The sequence below is a fragment of the Coenobita brevimanus genome, chromosome 74 (genome assembly GCF_032717465.1).
Source record: "Coenobita brevimanus isolate Jiangsu-jjx chromosome 74, ASM3271746v2, whole genome shotgun sequence".
NCBI lineage: Eukaryota > Metazoa > Arthropoda > Malacostraca > Decapoda > Coenobitidae > Coenobita > Coenobita brevimanus.
The window spans coordinates 5,555,150-5,575,149 of NC_137027.1; the positions used below are offsets into that span (position 1 = coordinate 5,555,150).

General features: G+C 44.1%; 1 protein-coding gene across 1 annotated transcript in view; it reads left to right on the forward strand.

Moving 5' to 3' along the window:
• Positions 1–20,000, forward strand: part of Nrx-1 (Neurexin 1) — a 207,987-nt gene that overhangs the window by 89,183 nt on the left and 98,804 nt on the right. Inside the window, exon 2 of the mRNA XM_080278572.1 lies at positions 8,493–8,634. Coding sequence (XP_080134698.1) covers positions 8,493–8,634 — 142 coding nt within the window. The remainder of the gene's footprint in view (positions 1–8,492; positions 8,635–20,000) is intronic.

Genomic DNA, 20,000 nt, shown 5'->3' on the forward strand with positions numbered 1-20,000 from the left:
AAAAAAGACATACTAGTGACGCAGTGATTAAATAAAAACGAAGAAAAAAAAAATACTAGTGACGAAGTTATTAAAAACGAAAAAAAGACATGCTAGTGACGAAGTGATTAAAAACGAAGAAAAATAACGAAGAAAAAAGAGACATACTAGTGACGAAGTGATTAAAAAAGTACAATAAAGACATATATGCAAGTGACGAAGTGATAAAAAAGTGAAAAAAGGAGACATATTAGTGACGAAGTTATTAAAAAAAAAAACGAAGAAAAAAGAAACATTAGTGACGACGTGAAAAGAAGAGAAAAAAATAAAACATGCTAATGACAATGATATTAGAAAACGAAGAAATAAAAAAACGAAGAGGCATTAGTGACGAAGTTGTTAAAAAAAAGAAAAAAAAAGGAAAAACAGAAAAACATAGTAGTGCCGAAATGATTAATACTTCATAAACAAGATGCTTCCTCCAACCCCGTACCCATCCTCATCACTAATTGGTGGAGTGTTTCTTGCAGGCTCGCCCTGATTGGCTGCCGCGGCCTCCCTCCTGCCCCCTGATTGGCTCCCGGGATTCTTTCAGCCCGGGATTGTCGATATCTGATTGGTCGGAAGTAATTCATTGAGTTTGGTGGTTCCTAATTTCAGTTGGCGAGGTTGACGGTGTTTCGGTATATTTTTTGCGATTTTTTCTCGTAATTTTCTGGGTTTAGTTCAATTTTTCTTTCTATATGACATTCAGGCCCTTAGTTCAAGAGGTCAGCTGAAGAAAATCGTCTGGCGGGGGAAAGAATTAAGTACGAAAAGCGTCATTATATTTGACCAAGTGGGAGTGTATCAATAAAAAACAACTTCCTTTTTAGTTGGCGATAATATTATGTTGGCAGGAAAATAAAAAAAATATATATAATCATTCTGAAGTGATGTAACTTAATACACTCGTCTGATGAGTGTAAGAATAAAAACCAAGAGATGTTATAATACAGAGAGTTGAATCGCACAATAAACTCCTGAAATTTGAACACAGGATCTGAAGCACTTTGAATCCCCATCCCAGCGAGTGATTAGCAGGGTTCAACACCGTCTTGATTGGCCCTGATTGGATTCCCTCCCCCATAGACCATCACAGACACACACTCTCTCTCTCTCTCTCTCTCTCTCTCTCTCTCTCTCTCTCTCTCTCTCTCGTATTTCCTGGTGTTTCAAGTTTGAGCAATTTTTTCTTTGCATGTTTTGAGAGGAAGTTCACCGACATTGTCCTCTCTCTCTCTCTCTCTCTCTCTCTCTCTCTCTCTCTCTGTCTGGCATATTTCCTAGTATTTTCCTAGATTCTTAAGTCTGATCATTTTTTTTTCTTGGGGGTGGGGGATGGGGGCTTGTTTTCAGCGCAAGTTCACCGGCATTCTAACACTTTTTGAGATCAAGTTCAGTGACATTTTAGCACCTGTTAAGCCACAATTACCTTTTGGGAGAAGTTTAGCATCATTACGTCATGCTAGCATTTAAGAGTGAGTGTAGCGACATTCGGGCTGCGTTTAGAGTGATTTTACTGTTAATATTCCAAGGGTCGCTTCTAAGTGACTCTTGAAGGTTTCGCAACAAATCTGTCTTGGAGATTTATTCTGGGTATTATAATTTAGTATCCCTTTTTATGTTATTGATGGAAATTGTGTCGATGGTAAAACGATATACACTTAACATACTAGAGAACATTAGGGTATAATACGCGTAATAAATCGCTAAGGAAGAGATGTCACGAAGCCTCCTATACCATTTTAAACACAGGTAAATTTGAAAACAAATTTAGTGACATACATTTCGTTTGGCATCTCCACTCGTCCTCGTCATGCAAATATCACACTATTTGCATTTTTCCATTTTATTTTTTTTGTCTGTTTTTATTCCTGCCGTGTTGGGGGACGGTGTTCAGAAAGAGTTTATGAAAGTTAATAAAAGAGGGTGTATCGCCAGAGACAGCCGTGAGCGCAGTAATGAACGGCCAGGCGGTCGGTGAGTCGGCCGTTCAGGATATGTGATGGTTGGCGAGGGAACGGATGGGGGCAGTGAACTCTGGTTGGTCGGGAGGTTGGTTGGTAGGTTGATTGGTTGATGAATTGGCTGGTCGATGGTTGATTGGTTGGTTGATCAGTTGGTTTGTTGGTGGGTCGGGGAGTTGGTTGTGGATTCATGTTTACCTGAAAGAGAGAGGGGTACCAATCTGGCTGTCACTGATCTGGTCGGGATGTCGGAAGTCAGTAAGGGGAATGAACTGTGGTTGGTCGGGAAGATAAGTCAGCGAGTCGGTTTTTTTTTTTTTTTTTTTTTTTTTTTTTTTTTATGTGTCCGACTCTGGGCAAAGGCTTCAGGGCCTATATCTTGGGGGCAGTAGCCTATCCCAAGGCCCAGTAGTCCTCCTACACCTCGGGATGTGTCTGCATGGAAACCGAGGAGGGGAATGAACTCTTGCTATGTCGGTCTGTCGGTTTGAATCACAAGAATACGGGTCTGGAGGAGGGAGGTTGGTCTGGAGGTTTGCGGGGGAGCCAAAGAAGGGAATGAGCTCTTGGATTTTTGGTCTGTTGATCTCTCTTTTCCCGTACTGTAAAAATATACCCTAAATAAACTGTTTTCTGGTCAGTCTGTTAGTCGACCAAGATCTGGGGTGAGAAGGAAGATCAAGCCAACTCAAAAATATACCCAGTTGATGAGTTTGGCGTGAAAGATCCTTCGTTTTGTAAAAGTGAAGAAGAAGCATAGTGGATGTCTGCCCATTTAGCTATTTACCTTTGCAGACAGTTGAAGCACAAGATGAAGAACAAGAGCAAAAGGGGGGAAAATCAGATTACTTCACGTCCTTTCCCACCTGTTGTTAGTCGTTGTGGCGGCGGTGAAATGCAAAGACCCCGTTTCCCCTTCCTTTTGTAATGGAAATAGTGTTTGATAATTTAGGCACTCCGGCCCTGGTAGTGAAATGCCTAAAATCATCTGCAGCTCCATTAAAGTTCCGTTTTTTTTCATTAATAACCACTAGGTCAGGGTTTTCTTGTGGTGAGGTTGTGAAGGTGGGGTTGTGGAAGGTTTCGCTGCAGTGTTTGGATAGCATTTTGTCTTTTCTTTTTTAATAATAGCATTGTGGGAAACTAGAAAGTACGAGAGTATTTTTTGCTTTTTACTTATATCTGTCTTTCTGTGTGTTTCTGTCTGTCATTTTTATACTCTCTCTCTCTCTCTCTCTCTCTCTCTCTCTCTCTCTCTCTCTCTCTCTCTCTCACCTCTGTATAAGTCTCCGTCTTCTGTGTGCATGTATGTATGTTTTTACCCGTCTGTGTGTCAGGTATATCTATATATAAATGATGACCCATTGAGTGAAAACGAAGTAAAAACAGCATTAAGTGAAAACGAGGTCAGGTGGAAATATACAAACATAAAACACACCCACACACATTCATACATACATACATGGGTACATACTAACATATATACATATACATAAAAAACGTACACGCATATACCAACACACACTTACAGTCACAATGTCTAAATTAACCATAAACTCAAGCAGTATTTAAAAAAAAACAAAAAAAAAAACAGAACTGAGAATGGAGTGGAAATGATGCCAAAGGAAGATGACTATAAAGTTGGGCGTAAAATGAAGAAATTATATCCAGTAGAAATAGAAATAGAATGAAAATGATGTGGAGCAAAAATAGATATCTTATGAAATGAAGTCAAGTGGAAATGTGGTGGGGTGGAAATGATGTCCTGTAAGGGAGCTCATTACTCTGGCATGGTATTATCATAGCCATCACGGAGGGGGACTTGGGGGGGGGGGGATTAGAGTCTCTTGTTGTCTGCACGGATTCATTACCACCACCGAGCAAGGGGCACACGACTGGCAGGGATAAGGAGTGGATAAGGTGGATGGAGCGTGGATAGTGTGGATTATAACACGTGGGTGGCTTGGTCTGGGTCGCCTTCTGAGCTGGTGAGATGTTGATGAGGTCACAGGATGCTAGAGAGTGGATGAGGGAGGAGTTTGGATGCTGTGGAATTGCCTGCACTGAGCATGAGGGCACAGGGCAGACAGGGCAAAGGAGTGGGTGAAGATGAGTGGGGATGGAAAGTGGATTATGTGGATGAGCAAGGGGGGCATAAGTGGATGAGTAAGTGTGGATGTCGTGCAGTCGATGTAGGTCATGTGGAAGTCGTGTAGCTGGTGGATTGTGAAATGTGGATGTGGTGTAGATCATGTGGAAGTCGTGTAGCTGTGGATTGTGAGGTGTGGATGTGGTGTAGATCATGTGGAAGTCGTGTAGCTGTGGATTGTGAGGTGTGGATGTGGTGTAGATTATGTGGAAGTCGTGTAGCTGTGGATTGTGAGGTGTGGATGGGGTGTAGATCATGTGGAAGTCGTGTAGCTGTGGATTGTGAGATGTGGATGGGGTGTAGATCATGTGGATGCTGTGTGAATGTGGCAGTGTGGGTCGGCTTACTTGACAGAGGGACCTTAGGGATCGCTAATTAGTAGATGCAACAGGATAGCCTGGTGGTGTGGATGTGAGGCGCTGTGAGTGGGCCGGATGAGGCTCTCTGTTCCAGTTATCCTTCACCTTGATGTGGAAGTGAAGGTTGGAGTGATGTAGATGAGTGAAGTGGACTAAGTGATGAGTATGTGTATTACTGAAGTGGAGGTGCAAAGTGGTGTGGTGCGAATGGATGAAGTGGGTTTAATGATGATGATGCGTGTTACTGGAGTTGGAAGGTGGAACAGTGAGGATGGGTGAAGTGGATTTAGTAATGAGGATGATTATTATTGATGGGGAGGTGCGGGGTGGGGTGGTGAGGATGGGTGAAGTGGATTTAGTGGTGAGGATATTTATGTTGCCGTGGAAATGAGAAGGATCATGCTAAATTCTGTCCCTCCTCTTCATATCTCTTGCAAGAAGGATTAGGTCTTCCCTCTTAATCACCGTCTCTCTCTCTCCCTCCCCATATCTCTTATTGGGTGGATTGAACTTTCCTTTAATATTCATGCGTATTTATGTTCATGCCAATCTGATCGTCGTCTCTCCTCCCCTCCTCTTTCTTCCCTTCCTTTCTCATTCTCTCCTCACTTTATATCCCTTCCCTTTTTTTCCTGTCTTTCATTCTTCTTTTCACTTTGCCTCTTCTCTTTTCCCCTCCTCTCCCGTACCCACCTCTCTTTTCCCATGCTTACTTTTTCCTCAAATCTCTCTTCCTATGCTTTGTCTTCCCCTCCTCTCTTCTCATCCTCTTCTCTTTACCCCTTCCCTCTCTTTCCTCTCCCCCTCCCTCGAGCCCTCCTCACTCTCCTCTCCTCTGCCTTCCCTTCCTCCTCTGTCTCCCTCTCCTTTCTTTACGCCATCTCTCCTTCCAGATTGGCTGTCGCATCTCTTTATGTCTACCATTTTGATCCGAGTTGGTCCCTTCTTCTCGAGGATTGATTGCCTTCCATCCCTTCCATCATGAGCAGAGAGGAGAGAATGCATCATCGGTGGCTCCGTTTTTTGCTTAGTGGGAAGTAATGGGGAAGAAGGGAGATGGAGAAGGGAAGGAGGGGTGAGAAGATGGAGAAGAAGAGAGGTGGGAGTGATTTTGGGAGATATGGGGAGAGATGAAAGGGAGATAGAAGGAGGAGGTAGAGGTCGGAGGGAGCCAGAGAAGGAGGGGAGTGGAGAGAAGGGAGGGAGTTTGAGAGATATGGGGAGCGATGCGACGGAGACTTAGGGGGGAAGAGATGAAGGTAAACTGAGTAAAACTGAGGAAAAACTGAGAGATGGAGAGGTGAGTTGGGAGAGAGAGAGAGTGAGAGGGGAAGAGGAGGTGGAGGTAGATGCAATGGGGAGAGTTGAAGAGGGAACAGGAGGGAGGTAAACTGGGAAGTGGAGGGATGGAGGGAAATGAAGAGGAGAGGGGAGGGGAATGGAGGAGTTGTAGGATAGGCTCATGATTAACCCTGGCGAGGACATTGGCTTTCCCTAGTTAAATTAATGCTATCTTATTTATCCTTTGGAGTTAGTAAGATTTCTAACTAGGGATGCCAAAAAGAAATATGAAGGACGAGGGGTGGTATTCTAGTCCAAAGGTAAACGAGTGAGGAAACACACGTCTAGATCAAAGGGAAGAAAGAATCACTGAGAGGCAAATGAGTATCAGAGAGTGGGGTGAGGAGTGGAGAGGGAGAGGGAGGAAGAGGAATGGAGGTGGAGGGAAGCGGAGGGAGGAGGGAGGATCGAGAATAATGTAGATGGAGAGAAGGATGGGGAGAGATTTTAGAAATGGAGTGGAGGAAGAAGAGAGACGTTTTGAAGGTAGAGAGGAAGAAAGAAATTTTGGAAAAGGAGAGGAGGAAGAAGAGAGATTTCGGAGGTGGAGAGGTGGAGGAAAGGGGGATATTCTGAAGGTGGAGGGAGGAGGAAGGGGGGAGTTTCCGAAGTGGAGGAAGGAGAGAGATTTCGGAGGTGGAGGAAAAGGAGGCGGAGGGACATTTTCTCTCCACCCTTGATTACTTCCCTCCCGCGATCAAGGCCTTCATTAGCCGTCCTCAGTGCGTCTCCAGATGCCGGAAAGAAAGGGGCCAAGCTTCCTTTTCCTTGGCCTCTTCCTGTTCCTGATTCACTTATTAGTTTTTCCAATCCCTCCTCCCTCATCCTCTTCGTTTTTCTGATTTCCATATTTTCCTTTTTTCTGATTCCTCTTTTTTTTTTATTCCTCCTTCTTCCTCACCATCTATCTTGTCACTGATTAGTTTTTCATTCATTCATTCCTTGTCTTCTTCCTTTTCCTGATTTCCTTATTTTTCTTTTCCTTTCCCTCTTCCGTTCCTGATTCCTCTTTTTTTTTTAATCCTCCTTCCCCGCCACCATCATTTTCCTTATTCTTTTATTTGTTTCCTTTTCAGTTAGATCTTTCCTCATCGTTTATTCGTTCATGTACTTCCTTCCTCATTGTCGTTGTTTCATTTCCCTACATGCCTCAACAAATTCATGTCTTCCATCTCTTGTTTGTTCTGTTCTTTGTCGTTCGCCTTCCCCTATTACATCCTTTCCCTTCCTCTTTTCTTTTCCTTCTCCCCCTCTTCATCTTCCTCCTCCTTCTCCCTCTCTTCTTCCTTCTCCTCCTCCTCCTTCACGCCTCTGGAAGGAAACACCACATCCCTCAGTTTCCCCGTCTTAATCCCTGGTGTCTCATTCTCAAGAGCATTTTCAGATTTTTTCCCCCTCTCTTAAAGAAGTTTCTCTCGTCATTCTGTGTCTTCCTCGTCTCTTCCTGAACTATTTTTTCGCATCATCTCTCATATTTTCGCTCATGTTTCTTTAAGCCACATATCCGAGTGAAAGAATTATTGTATTTTTTCGGTCTCCTCGCTCACGGTTTCGCTCGTGCGTTTTGCTCATTTTTCATCGTCTGATTTTGAAGAGATATATTTTTCATTATTGGTTTTGTGAAATGGTGGGAGATTTGTAGTGCTGGTTTTTTTGGTTGCATTGATGATGATGATGACTGTTGGTGATGGTGAATAGACTGGCTTAGTATTGATGATGATAATGACGATAGGGATAAGAATGATGATGATGATGACGATGATTAGATAATTATTAGATAAGTAAAATGATAATAACGATAACGATAATGATACTAACTATAATGTCAATCGCAAAAAATGCCTCTAAGATACACTAAAATGTATCACCAAATATGTTTCTTTACTTATTTTCCGTAATCTCTCTCCTTGGTATAACTCTGCCAATATCCTTCATGTATTGTGTTGCGACCTGTTTTTTTCTTTTTTTCTCACCCGTGCCCTGGATTCGCGGGCTTGTGTTCCTTCGTGCAGTCACCCCTCGTCCCACTTCGCCTCCTGCATCTGCGCTGGGTTGGGCCTGGAAATATAGCTGTGATTTTGCTGACTCGATTTTGCTGTGTTAGCTGTGGGGAATACTTAGCTTTGGTTATGTAGGGCTATATGGTTTAACGTATTTTAGCCTTATTAATCTAGACATCCTTCCTCAGTCTGATCCGGCTTGAATACACCAATCACACCCCAACACAACACAACACAGCCATACCAAAAACAGCCTAACCCAACATAGCCACACCAAACGAAATACAAGCCTACACAGCCACACCAAACAAGACACACCACAACACAATACAGTACATTACAACACATTACAATACAATACAATACAACTCAATACAGTACAACACAACACAGTCCAACCCTGCTCAGCCAAATACAGTCCAACTCATTTCAACCCAGTCTGACCCAAATCAATCCGGACCAACCCAGTCGAACCTAAAATGAACCAAACCAAATTAATCCAAGCCGTCCTAAGCCCACCTAACCAAGCAAATCTAAATCCAACCCAGCCTAACAGTTCCTAACACAGCCTCTTCTAACCAGTCGTAATTCTAAGCTAACCCAACCTACCCAAACTGCAGCCAGACCTAACCAAACGTTCCTCTCTCGTTCCCAGGGCGTTCGCGAGGAGACTTCGACCGGGGATTGCGATAGACACAACCCCTGTCTGAACGGCGGAAGGTGTTACTCAGGAGACCAAGGCACTGCGAGGTGTGACTGCTCCCAGATCTACTACGAGGGACCTTATTGCGAGAGAGGTGAGTAGATAGGTACATAGATAGATAGGTAGGTAGGTAGATAGATAGACTGATAGATAAATAGATAGACAGAGAGGGATATTCGTGGCAGGTGCTATTCCGTGGGCTAATGAACTGCTTGATGTGACTCTCAGATCTACTGTGAAGGACCTTACTGTGAGACAAGTTAGCAGGTGTGTGTGTGTGTGTGTGTGTGTGTGTGTGTGTGTGTGTGTGTGTGTGTGTGTGTGTGTGAGAGAGAGAGAGAAAGAGAGAGAGAGAGAGAGAGAGAGAGAGGGAGGGAGGGAGGGAGAGAGTGGTAGGGGGGTAAAAGAGGTCAGTAGCGTAATAAGTGTGTGAGTTGTGTATGCATTTGTGTGTGTGTGTGTATGCATATTACCATTCTGCCTCTGTTTGGATAATGCTCCCTCTTGTTTGCTCTCTGTTTTATTTTTTTATCAGTGTATATTATGTTTGCCCTTAGTTATTGGCATAGGCTTGCATCTACACTCTCTTTCACACGTTATATTGTATGGATTTAAAAAAATGTTCACTTACAGAAATATCCACAAAATCCTTATAAAAATCCCCTTTCATTTACACAGAAATCCCAAATATTTAATCCTGAGCGTCACATATCCCTTAAAACGTCCCCAAACTCATATACCGAGATTCCCCCCTCCCCCCGCCTAAAGTTTCACCAGGTTGTCTAATAGAAAGATAAAAAATATACTCACCAGCTTAAATTCCGAAAATCCAGAAAAATCCCCCCACATATACAGATTCAAAAAATTATTCACGGGCGAAAATCTCCCCCAGATCCCCAAACCCACATGATTGTTGTAATATCCGCCAGCAGAATGCCAAGCCCAGTAAGTGAAACATGGCGGGCGGTAACCGTAGACTTTCCCACCGCCCGCTTGAATTGCAAAAGTTTTCACGTATCATATTTTTGCGGACGGTGTTATATTAAGCACTGCGGCGGGAGGGTGGACGAGGGAATCAGATAATATAGTATTGCGTAAGAGTTATTTTTAAGCTTCTTCTTTTTAATGACATCTTCTGTGGAATTCTTGCCACAGCTAAACGTTTTCATTTCGTTTGAGTGGATGAGCATCTTTAATCTCTCCAGTGTTACGACTTGCTTAATATATTTTCTCATGCTGTCTGGGAATAATTTTAGTGTATGCGAAAGAGATAAATCTGACGCAAGGGAATATACGACATGTTAAAAAGTATGTAGGAATTATATTAGTATGGTTTGTATAATGGACACTTGACACGCCTACAATTGGCTATTAGTAGGATTCGGCATATACATACGTTTACTTACCTCTGTTTACTGATGTCTTGCTGGTGAGATTAACGGCCCTTCAGGACAATACAGGTAATGGTTGTGTGTTCGCGTTCGTGTTCTCTCGGGAGGCCTTCAGTGTAATAACATATTATTATTGATGCTACTAACACTGTTTTATTCAGCTTAGAAGAGATGTTTTGTATTTTTGGGGGCAAAAGTAGTCACCATTTATCCGTCTTTTCAAATTTGGCGGTAGCAGAGAGAGAGAGAGAGAGGTACTAGAATGCGTTCCAACCTTTCAAGAACACTATCCCCTGCCGACCTGTATGTAGCAAAAACAAAAACAAAAATGCACAGTAATATCCCCCTCTCATTATTTTTACAAGCGCTGGAGCCAGATGTGCTATTCTCTTACTTATTTACATGCGTTGGGTCCAGTTGTGCCATTTCTTAGCGGTGTTGTGAAAGTCATGCAGATATATGACAGCATCGGTGACTGGAAGTGTTGCGGAAAGTATTGAGAGCCGATACGGAAGTTGGTGTTGCGCTCCGTTGCTTTGATTTCCTTGTGTGTGTGTGTGTGTGTGTGTGTGTTTCATTTTGCCTTGGTTTGTGCTTACTGCCTATAAATTTGGTGATTTACATCCTCATTTCTAGACGTTATATAGAACTAATGCGGAAATTTGTATTCGTTTCGTGACTTGGCTCTCTCTCTCTCTCTCTCTCTCTCTCTCTCTCGTACGCTACTTCCTTCTCCTCCCATCTGCTACCCTGCGCTTTCTTCATTCTCTTTTTTCCCTTCCATTACCCTTCCCCTCTCTTATCGCTCCTTGCATTCTCATCCCTCGTTCTCATCAATCCTTCCTACTCTCTCGTCTTTCTCTTTCTCTTCCTTTCCTTGTTTTCTTCAGTTCCTCTTCCCCTTCCATTCTTTTCCTCTTCTCAGTTCCTTCTCTCTTATTTATTCTCTCGTCTTTTTCTTTCCCTTCCTCTTTCTCATTTTTTCTTCTTTAGTTCCTCTCCCTCTTCATTTCTGTTCCATTTCCCTCTCTCATTTCTCCAATCTGTTCTCTCTCCTCTCTCCTTTTATCTCTTTCCTCGTTGTCTCTTCTTCACTTCCTCTTTTCCTCGCCTTTTCTCTGACTCTTTTCTTTCCACCTTCTCTTTTTACCCGTCTTCCTTTTATTTCTCTCTTCTCCAGTTCCTCTTCCCCCTTTTCCTCTTAATATCACTTCCACATCCTTCCTTTCCTTCTTACTTCTCCCTCTTCTCCCTTCGCTTCTTTCTACCCCTCTGCTCTTGAACCCCCTCCTCTTCATCATCTCCTCTCCCCTCCTCTCCCCTTATCGACATTTTATCTTCCTGCTTCCCTTACATCCTCCTCCTGCTCCTCCTCCTCCTTAGCCCTCTTCTTTCTCCGCCCCCTCATCTTCTTCTTAACCCCCTCATCTTCTTCTTAACCCCCTCTTCATTCTTCCTAGTCGGCCAAGCTAAGTACATTAAGACCCAGCCAGAACAAAGGAGAGAAGTGGCTTTAGCGGAGATTATGTTGCCCTGTACACGAGAGAGAGAGAGAGAGAGAGAGAGAGAGAGAGAGAGAGAGAGAGAGAGAGTACGCGTTAAGAACCTTCTTTTATTGATTTCGTCACTTTCTTTTGATGTGGAATTGCGTAACACCACATCAAAAGGGAGGCGTGTGTGTGTGTGTGTGTGTGTGTGTGTGTGTGTGTGTGTGTGTGTGTGTGTGTGTGTGTGTGTTTCTAGGTGAATGTGTTTACAGTTTTATTTTTTTGTGTATGTAAAGTATGTATGCATGTGTGTGTATATATATGTATCATTTTCTCTTCCTATTCCTGCCGTCTCATACTATGTGTCGTGTGCACTTATCCTAATGTGCGTATATCAAGGCAGTTGTGTTCCTAGGGTATATGTGTATGTCGTTTGTGTGTGTTTCTAGGAGTACCTCGTGTGTACGTGTACTGTATATGTTTATGTATCCGCACATCCTCACGTGAGCGTCTACGTCCCAGAATGCGTATCTCAAGGCAGACGTGTACCTAATATATTTGTATGTGCGTATGTGTTCGTGTTCCCCGTATGCGTATTGTTGTAGAAATACCTCGTGTGTAAATGTGCACGTACCTACACCTCCTCACGTGTGCGTCTACGTCCCAGTGTGCGTATCTCAAGTCAGCCATTGTCCTGCTGTTGGGCGTCTTTTGTTACCCTCGCGGCCATTGTCTTCGGGCCTGATGACTTGTGGCCACGTGAATTGCCCAGCCGTAATACCAGGCGCCACCGACACCAGTTAGCCATATCGGGCGGCGGCCTCCTCGACTCCGCTGGATGTCTTTTTCAGTCTGGCCCACCTCCTCTGCTGTGCGTTTTTACATTACTGAGCCTTTCCAGAAGTGCCTGTGATATGCCTTATGTTTTACGCTGCTTAAATATAGTAGTCTAGTGGCGAGGGACGTGCTTATTATGGGAAAAAAAATAGCCTTGTCAGTGGTTGTCTAGCGGAATTACAAGAGACTGACTGTTTCCGATGCCATTTGGACTTCTAATCTATTTTCTTTTGATCAGAATTCTAGTAGGAACACTCAGAGGATAAAATTTTTCACGTATCATCTTCTTACTTGTGCTCCATCAAGCCTCAGTTTGTTGTATTAAACCATTGGGTGCTTTACCAAAATACAACTGTTAAAGTCCTTATACTGTTATACCAGGCCTGCAGATATTGTGCCGTCCCCCTAAACTCCCCGCAGAAAATAAAACATACTCACACACACACACACACACACACACACACACACACACACACACACACACACACACACACACACACACACACACACACACATCAGAAAAAGACCCCAGATACCCCACTCCTATCTCAGGTAAGGCCTCTACGCAGGGTATACTTCGTGACCGTAGAAAATTAACCTCCACTCCATATATCAGACGCCCCCCACGCCCCCACTAGAAGCCCCCCCAGTCCCCCACCCCTCAACTATCCCTTCCCTCCCCCTCCCAGCAGCGGCGAGGACCATCAGAAAAGGATTATGCGGGCTGGTGGAAAAGGCGGAATGTAGTGGCTTGTTTTGCGAGGGCGGCCATGGGGTCTTGTCGCTCTCTGATTGGCCTCTTGTATTCTCGTCTGCTGCCGGCCTGCGGGGAGAGAGAGGAGAGGGGAGGAGGAAGAGAGTACTGGGAGAGAGAGAGAGAGAGAGAGAGAGAAGGAGAAAGCGAGGGAAGAGAGGAAAGGGAAGGGCAAGGGATGAAAGTACAAGGAGAAAGAGAGAGATTTGGGGAGAGGATGGAATGGAGAAAAGATAAGGGAGAGGAGAGCTGGCAATACTGAAAGAGGAAGATGAGAAAAGAAAGGAAGAGCGAGGGAGGAAGAGAGAAAGGAACCGAGGAGAGAGAGAGAGAGAGAGAGAGAGAGTACAAATAGGAAGAAAAGAATATATCGAATAAAAACGAACAGCAGCAATACGAACGTGAAAAATGATATCGGCAATAAATCCTTTCATCCGTCCCTTCCTTCCTTCCCTTTTCTTCTTTCTTTCCTTCCTTCCATTTCTCCAGCTTCAAGCAGTTCCTCTCTCTTTCTCCATCTCTCTGTGTTTTCCATTTTTCTGTGTCTCTTTCTCACATTCTTCCTTTCTTTCTCTTATCCTCTTTTCTTTTATCCCCATTTTTCTTCCTAGTTTACTTCTACCTCCCGCCAATCTCTCCTTTCTTAATATGTCTCCCTCTTCATCATTATCTTTCCCTGCATTGTATATCCCCTTCCTTTGCCTTTCCTTCTCCCTCTTTCTCTCTTTCCCCCTCCCATCCCTTCCTCCTTCTCTCATCTTTCCTCCTTCCTCCTCTCCCCATCTCTCTCTCTCACCCCTTCTCCCCAGAATTCCATCCAATATTTTAGCCAACCTTGTGTTCATGATTCTGAGCCGTTAAAAATCTTCCTTTCTCTACCTCCCCTCTCTCTCTCTCTCTCTCTCTCTCTCTCTCTCTCTCTCTCCAGCACTTCCCTTCCCTCCTCCCTACTTTTTCTCCCTTTCTCCCCTATCTTACTCTCAGTTCCATTCTCTTTGTCTCTTTCTATCGTTCTGCCTTTCCCCTTTTCCACCTCCCCTCCACGTTTCCTGTACTTTAATTTCGTCTCGTATCTCCCTTTCCATCCATTCTTTTCAGTATAATAGTTTCTCTCCTCTTTCCCATGCACTCCCTTTCGTATTTCTTACATCCTTTACTCTACCTTTTCCCTCTCCTTCCCTCCTTCCTTTTCTTCACGCACATTCTTTTCCCTCTTCTCCCTCTTTTCCTTCTCATTTTCTCAAGTTACTTCATCATTCTTCCATCTGTCTTTGCGTCCCTTATTTTCCACGTGCCGTCTTCATTTCCTTCCCCTGCTTTTCTCTCCTTCCTCCATTCCTCCTTCTTGTCACTCTCTCTTACCTACCTTTCCGCCTCCTCCTCTTCCTTCTCTCCTTCCTCCATCTTTTTCTTCCTCCATCTCTCCTCCTCCAACCTACACCCTGCCAGCATTTCTCAGGACACAAGGAACGAGATTGATATGAAATGATGGCTAGATTATCTTTTTAGGGTATTGCCTGGGGAAAGAGAGTGGGAGAGAATTGCATAATAGGAGAGAGAGAGAGATACACAGATACACACACCACTCACACCTAGCGATCCATACTGGGTGGTGCGGCCTTAACATTAATTGAAAGATTTACTGTCTAATTGCGGAAGTTTAAGAATGGGAAACGAGAGAGAGAGAGAGAGAGAGAGAGAGAGAGAGAATGACAGGAGGGTAATCACAGTGTCTAGGAAAGGAGAAACACGATAAGACAGCCATCTGTTATTATGGGACTGCCTCTCTTCCTCAACCCTACACTCGCTGTCTCTTTCAATCATCCTCGCTCACTTTCTCACATTTTCTCCCTTTTTCTTTCTTCATTTTCATCCCACATGCATTCTATCATAAAATGTCACTTTATTTTTCTTGTTCTCTCTCTCGTTCTGACTCACTTTCTCTTCATTTTTGCTCTTTCACTTACTTTCTCCCATTTCTTTTGTTTCTCTCTTATCTTTCGCACACACTCCTTCTCTCGTCTTCTCTCAGCTTCTCACATTTTTTCGTTCTTTTTCTCTAGCTCCTTCCCATTCCCCTCTCTTTGCTCTCCTTTCCCCTCTCCCATCTTTACCCCCACCCTTCTCCTTCCCCCTCCCATCTGTCTCCCACCTCACCCATTCCTCTTTCCCTCTCTCTTTCCCTTCTCCTCTCCCTCTCTCCCCTTCCCTGCCCCCTAGAGGTACACCCGCACGTGAAAACTTCCAATTTACTGTTATTCTCAGAGTCCAAATGTTTGCGTGGCGTGACTACCTAATATCGAGACCCGGCCGAAAAAAAAGAAAAAAAAAAAATCTATGACTCCGTTCTTTATATGTCTTTACGGTAATGGTTAAACTCAATTTTCAAGTTCTTCGTTAGAGAGAGAGAGAGAGAGAGAGAGAGAGAGAGAGAGAGAGTGAGTCAATGTGTCATGGGATTAAGGGGGGAATTTTCGTGGGGATGTGGCAAGGTGAAATGTCCTACTCCCCTCTCTCCTCCCCTCCCTTCCCTTCTCCTCCCCACCATGTTCCCCTCCCCCTCCCCTCCCCCCTAGGTATTGATCAGGCTGCAGAGTCTAGAAGGGTGGTCGTAGTTTGGGGGTCGTGATGGTGGTCGTAGTGGTTATAGTTAGGTAGTATAGTTTTCTTTTAGGACAGGTCGTAGAGAGAGAGAGAGAGAGGCGGGTGGTACTTGTGGTGGTAGTCGTGGTGCTCTACATGAATTTATTATTGATCAGAGGTCGTATATGAAGGTCGTGGTGGTTGGGTCAGAGGTCTCATCTGGCAGGGAATATTTATTCATTCCTTTACGTGCTTAAGAATGTCGTAGTGAGGTCGTGATAGTCGTGGTCGTAAATGATATAAACCCTACATATAAAGACCAAACAGTAAAGGAAGGTAGTGCAAGAGTATATTTTATTCATTACCAGTCGTACAGGAGGGGTCGTGGTAGTAGTGGCGATGGAGTAACCTTTTTTTCCCTTCCTTTTTTAACTTTAAGTGTCAGGGGTCAAGCTAGGTCAAGGCAAACCGATTGATACATGGTCGAGCCAAAGAGAGTAAATTGGTTAGATGTAGTTAACGTCTGTCTTAAGATTTTCATGAGTCAGACAAGACGATGTAGCAGACGGATATATTAGGCGGTAATTTGGAGGGGCTGTGTATTGTGTCGGGGTAATGCATGTCAGGTCGGGATAGGTCACGCGTGGTAGGGTGTTTTATTCCATTTATAGGTTAGAGATCTGGCTACAATGAGCTTTTAGTATAATGCATAGTATAGACAAATGTTAGAGCTGTTTATCATTATCATAATCATTTATTATTATTTTTATTTTTATTATTATTATTATTATTAATATATTATTATTATTATTGTTGTTGTTGATGTTATTATCATGCTTTCGTTTATTGCTCGATTTTTAGTACTTCCAGCGAGGTAAGATCTGGTGAACCAATTCAACGCGGAAAAAGATTTCTAAATACCTGCTTTTTTTTTTTTTTTTTTTTTTTTATCAGTATCGGGTCCAGCATATTGAAAGTTTTATTATACCTCTGAGTGTTTCCTTGGTGTGAACATGATTTCCGGAGTCGTATAAGGGAAAAATTAAGTGAGTTAAGATTAAATTAACCTCTTCACTCCGTTGACGCATTCTTGGTTAATTCTTGCTGCATCCAGACGGCCATGTTCAGGTTTGGAAAGATGTGTTGAACTGAAGGCGTTATATATACACAGCTTTGATAAACACTTTCACTACTACACATCCTTCCTACTTTAACAAAATCGTCTATAAAAAGGAAGAATAAGATAAAAGAAACTGCGTCATTGGGCTGAAATAATTAAAATGTGGCCAAGACTCTACCTCTTATTAAGTGTTTACCTGGTTCGATGGCTACGAGGACCGGGCAGGTGGAGGCAGGGGGACAGGTGAGGTGGATGGGGGTATAGGTGAGGTGGAGGAGGGGGCAGGAATTTGTTAAGACGTGGCGATTTTCTGTGTCTGGCGATTACCTTAATATACAACCTCCCAAGTCACCTCCAGCCTGTTGTTAAATCCGGAGCACCAAAACGTATCACCAGCTGCATACAGGCCCAGGATGGGGGGGGGGGGATCAGGTACGCTGGAAATGGAAAATTAGTACGAGTCTCCTCCCTATAAATCCCAATAATCCTAAAGTGGTGCCTTGTGACAAATCCCCCTCTGCATCCCTTGACCCCCTCAAGCTCCTTCACTCCGAGGATTTATTTCTTATTTAATCTTTTTTCATACGATTGGAAAATGGAAAAGTGCTATGTGACACCTCCCTATAAATCCAGGTAATCCTTAAATGAGGCCTTGCAATAGATTCCTTACTTTTTCTAATCCCCCGAGCTAAGAAATATGAAACCAGGAGACTTGTTATCATTGGAACTGAATTCGTAACCCCGTTTCCTTAGCGATCTATTTTTCATATCACACCTCCATATTCTTTTGCCTGCTATTTATTTTTCTTTCATTGTCGACATAATTTGCTTCAGTAACAAGCAAGAGGATTATATGAGTGTAAAATGAAAAATAAATAACCTAGGTAGGGGCGTTACGATAGCCAGTGAAGAAATGTAGCCCTAAAACGTACAGTATAAACTTCCTTGAAAATACCTGTAAAAGTAACATGAGAGGATAATAACGAATGTAAAAGACAAAACAAATCGCCTAGGAAGAGACGTTACGAAATCTGGAAGGCAACGAAGAAATATTGCCCTGAAATGTAACACAGTATAAGCTTCCCTCGCAAAATGCCCATAGAAATAACAGAAGAGGAAAATAATGGATGTAAAAGGCAAAATAAATCGCCTAGGAGGAGACGTTACGAAATCTGGAAGGCAGCGAAGAAATATAGCCCTGAAATGTAATACAGTATAAGCTTCCCTCGCAAAATGCCCATGGAATTTCTTTGGTCACTCACTTCGCGTTTCCGTGCAGTTAAACCAATTTTATAAACCCCACCCTCCCCCCTACCCTTTCCCCTCCCACCCCCGTACCACCGACTGACGACGGTCTAACATGTGAAGTCCATTAAGGAAATAAGATGTCTGCATAAGGAAATTTTAGGTCCTCTCGTAGTTGCGATGTGGTGGTGGTGGTGGTGGTGGCGGTGGCGGGTGGTTGTGTTAGTGGTGGTGGTGGCGGTGGCGGGTGGTTGTGTTAGTGGTGGTGGTGGCGGTGGCGGGTGGTTGTGTTGGTGGTGGTGGTTGAATTTATTGTGATTTTGTGGGTTATTGCATAGTTGAGGTGGGGATGGGAGTAATTGGGTCCCGTAGGCGAAAGTTTACTCGAGGAATGTGTGAAAAAACTTACTCCAGTCACATAAAGGTGATTTTGTGATGGTAGATTGTGTAGTTGAAATGCAGAATGTTCAAAATTACATTGTTGCCTGGTAAATTGCGAAGATAGTTTAAAAAAGAGTAATTATTGAGAAGGTAAACGGCATTTTTGGAAGACAGGTAATACATGGTACCTGCTTTTCATTTTTATTTTGGATATTCACTCTTCATTCAATCCTAGTCTCTCCTCACCCTCTGCCTCCCCTTCCCCCTGCTCCTCGCCTTCCTCATTTCCTCGACCCTTTCTCCTCTCCCTCCTCTTTCCTCGTTTCCTACCTCTCCCCTTTCACCTCCTCTATTCCCTCCCAGATCTCCTATCCTTCTTCTTCCCCCTCCCCTCCCCTCCCCTCCCCTCCCCTCCCCTCCCCTCCCTTCCCTTCCCTTCCCTTCCCTTCCCTTCCCTTCCCTTCCCTTCCCTTCCCTTCCCTTCCCTTCCCTTCCCCTACTACACCTGGCCACGTACATGTACACATGCACACAAATGGCTCTTCTGTTACCCCCGTGTATGCACTTCATGTATACGACACCAATGAATATGCCTCGGGGGGAAGAGAAACACACACACACACACACACACACACACACACACACACACACACACACACACACACAGACGGAAAAATCCTGGTGTGTGTTTGTAAGCGTGAGCCGATTTTTATTATTAAGATCAAATGCTTCAGAAAAACAATGGAAACAAACATACAATGTTGGAAGTACTCGGCCAAGGGTTAACGCCCCCTCCTTCCCCCGCCCTCCACCTAAGCCCTAGAAAGCACGGGATCTCTACTTTATCTCCTGAGGTGGAGAGGAGAGAGGTGGGGAGAGAGAGAGGGCAGGAGGGAGAGAGGGGAGGGGAAAGATGGGGAGAGAGAGGGAGGATGAGGAAATACTGGAAGTGGGGGAAGAGGAGAGAGATGGGGGAGAAAGATCATAGAGAGATGGGGTGTATGGCGGGAGGTAACAGATGGAGAAAAGGAGAGACAGGGAATGGAGATAGGGAAGAGTGAGAAAGGAGATTGGGAAGGGAGGAGAGAAAAATGGGGTGGGAGAAAGGAAGAAGGAAGGAAGAAAGGAATAATGAGAAGAGGAGGGAAGAAAGAGAGGAGAAAGATATAAGTGAGGGAGGAAAGGAATTGAGACAGTATGGGTGAAGTTGGGTGGGTGTGTAAATGGAGACAGATGTGAGATGTGGGTAGGTGGACATGGAAGACAGGGGATGGGGGAGGGGGAAGGGGGAGGGGGGAGGAGGAAAAGGGATGGGGGAGGAGGAAGTGGGGAGAACAGATGACTTACCACCCCGCTTGTGAGGGTGTGTCGGCGGGCATACAGAGGGCCTGGTATGAGCTTTGAACCTCTCTTTCTTTTTACCTTCCTTCTCTCACACACCCACCCCGTTTGTCGTGGCCATTTTCTCTGTGACAGGGATGGGCGTGGGAGGAGGGGATTACAGGCAGCTGGATCGGAAAATTGGGTGAGAGGGAAAGGAAGAGGGAAAGTGTGAATGGTTCTTGAGGAAGGAAAACCAGTTCTAAGTTGAATTAAGGTCGTCTGGTCGCAGCTAGAATTGATTTGCTAGCTCCTACACTGCAAGAGGTTTTTCCTGAGCTG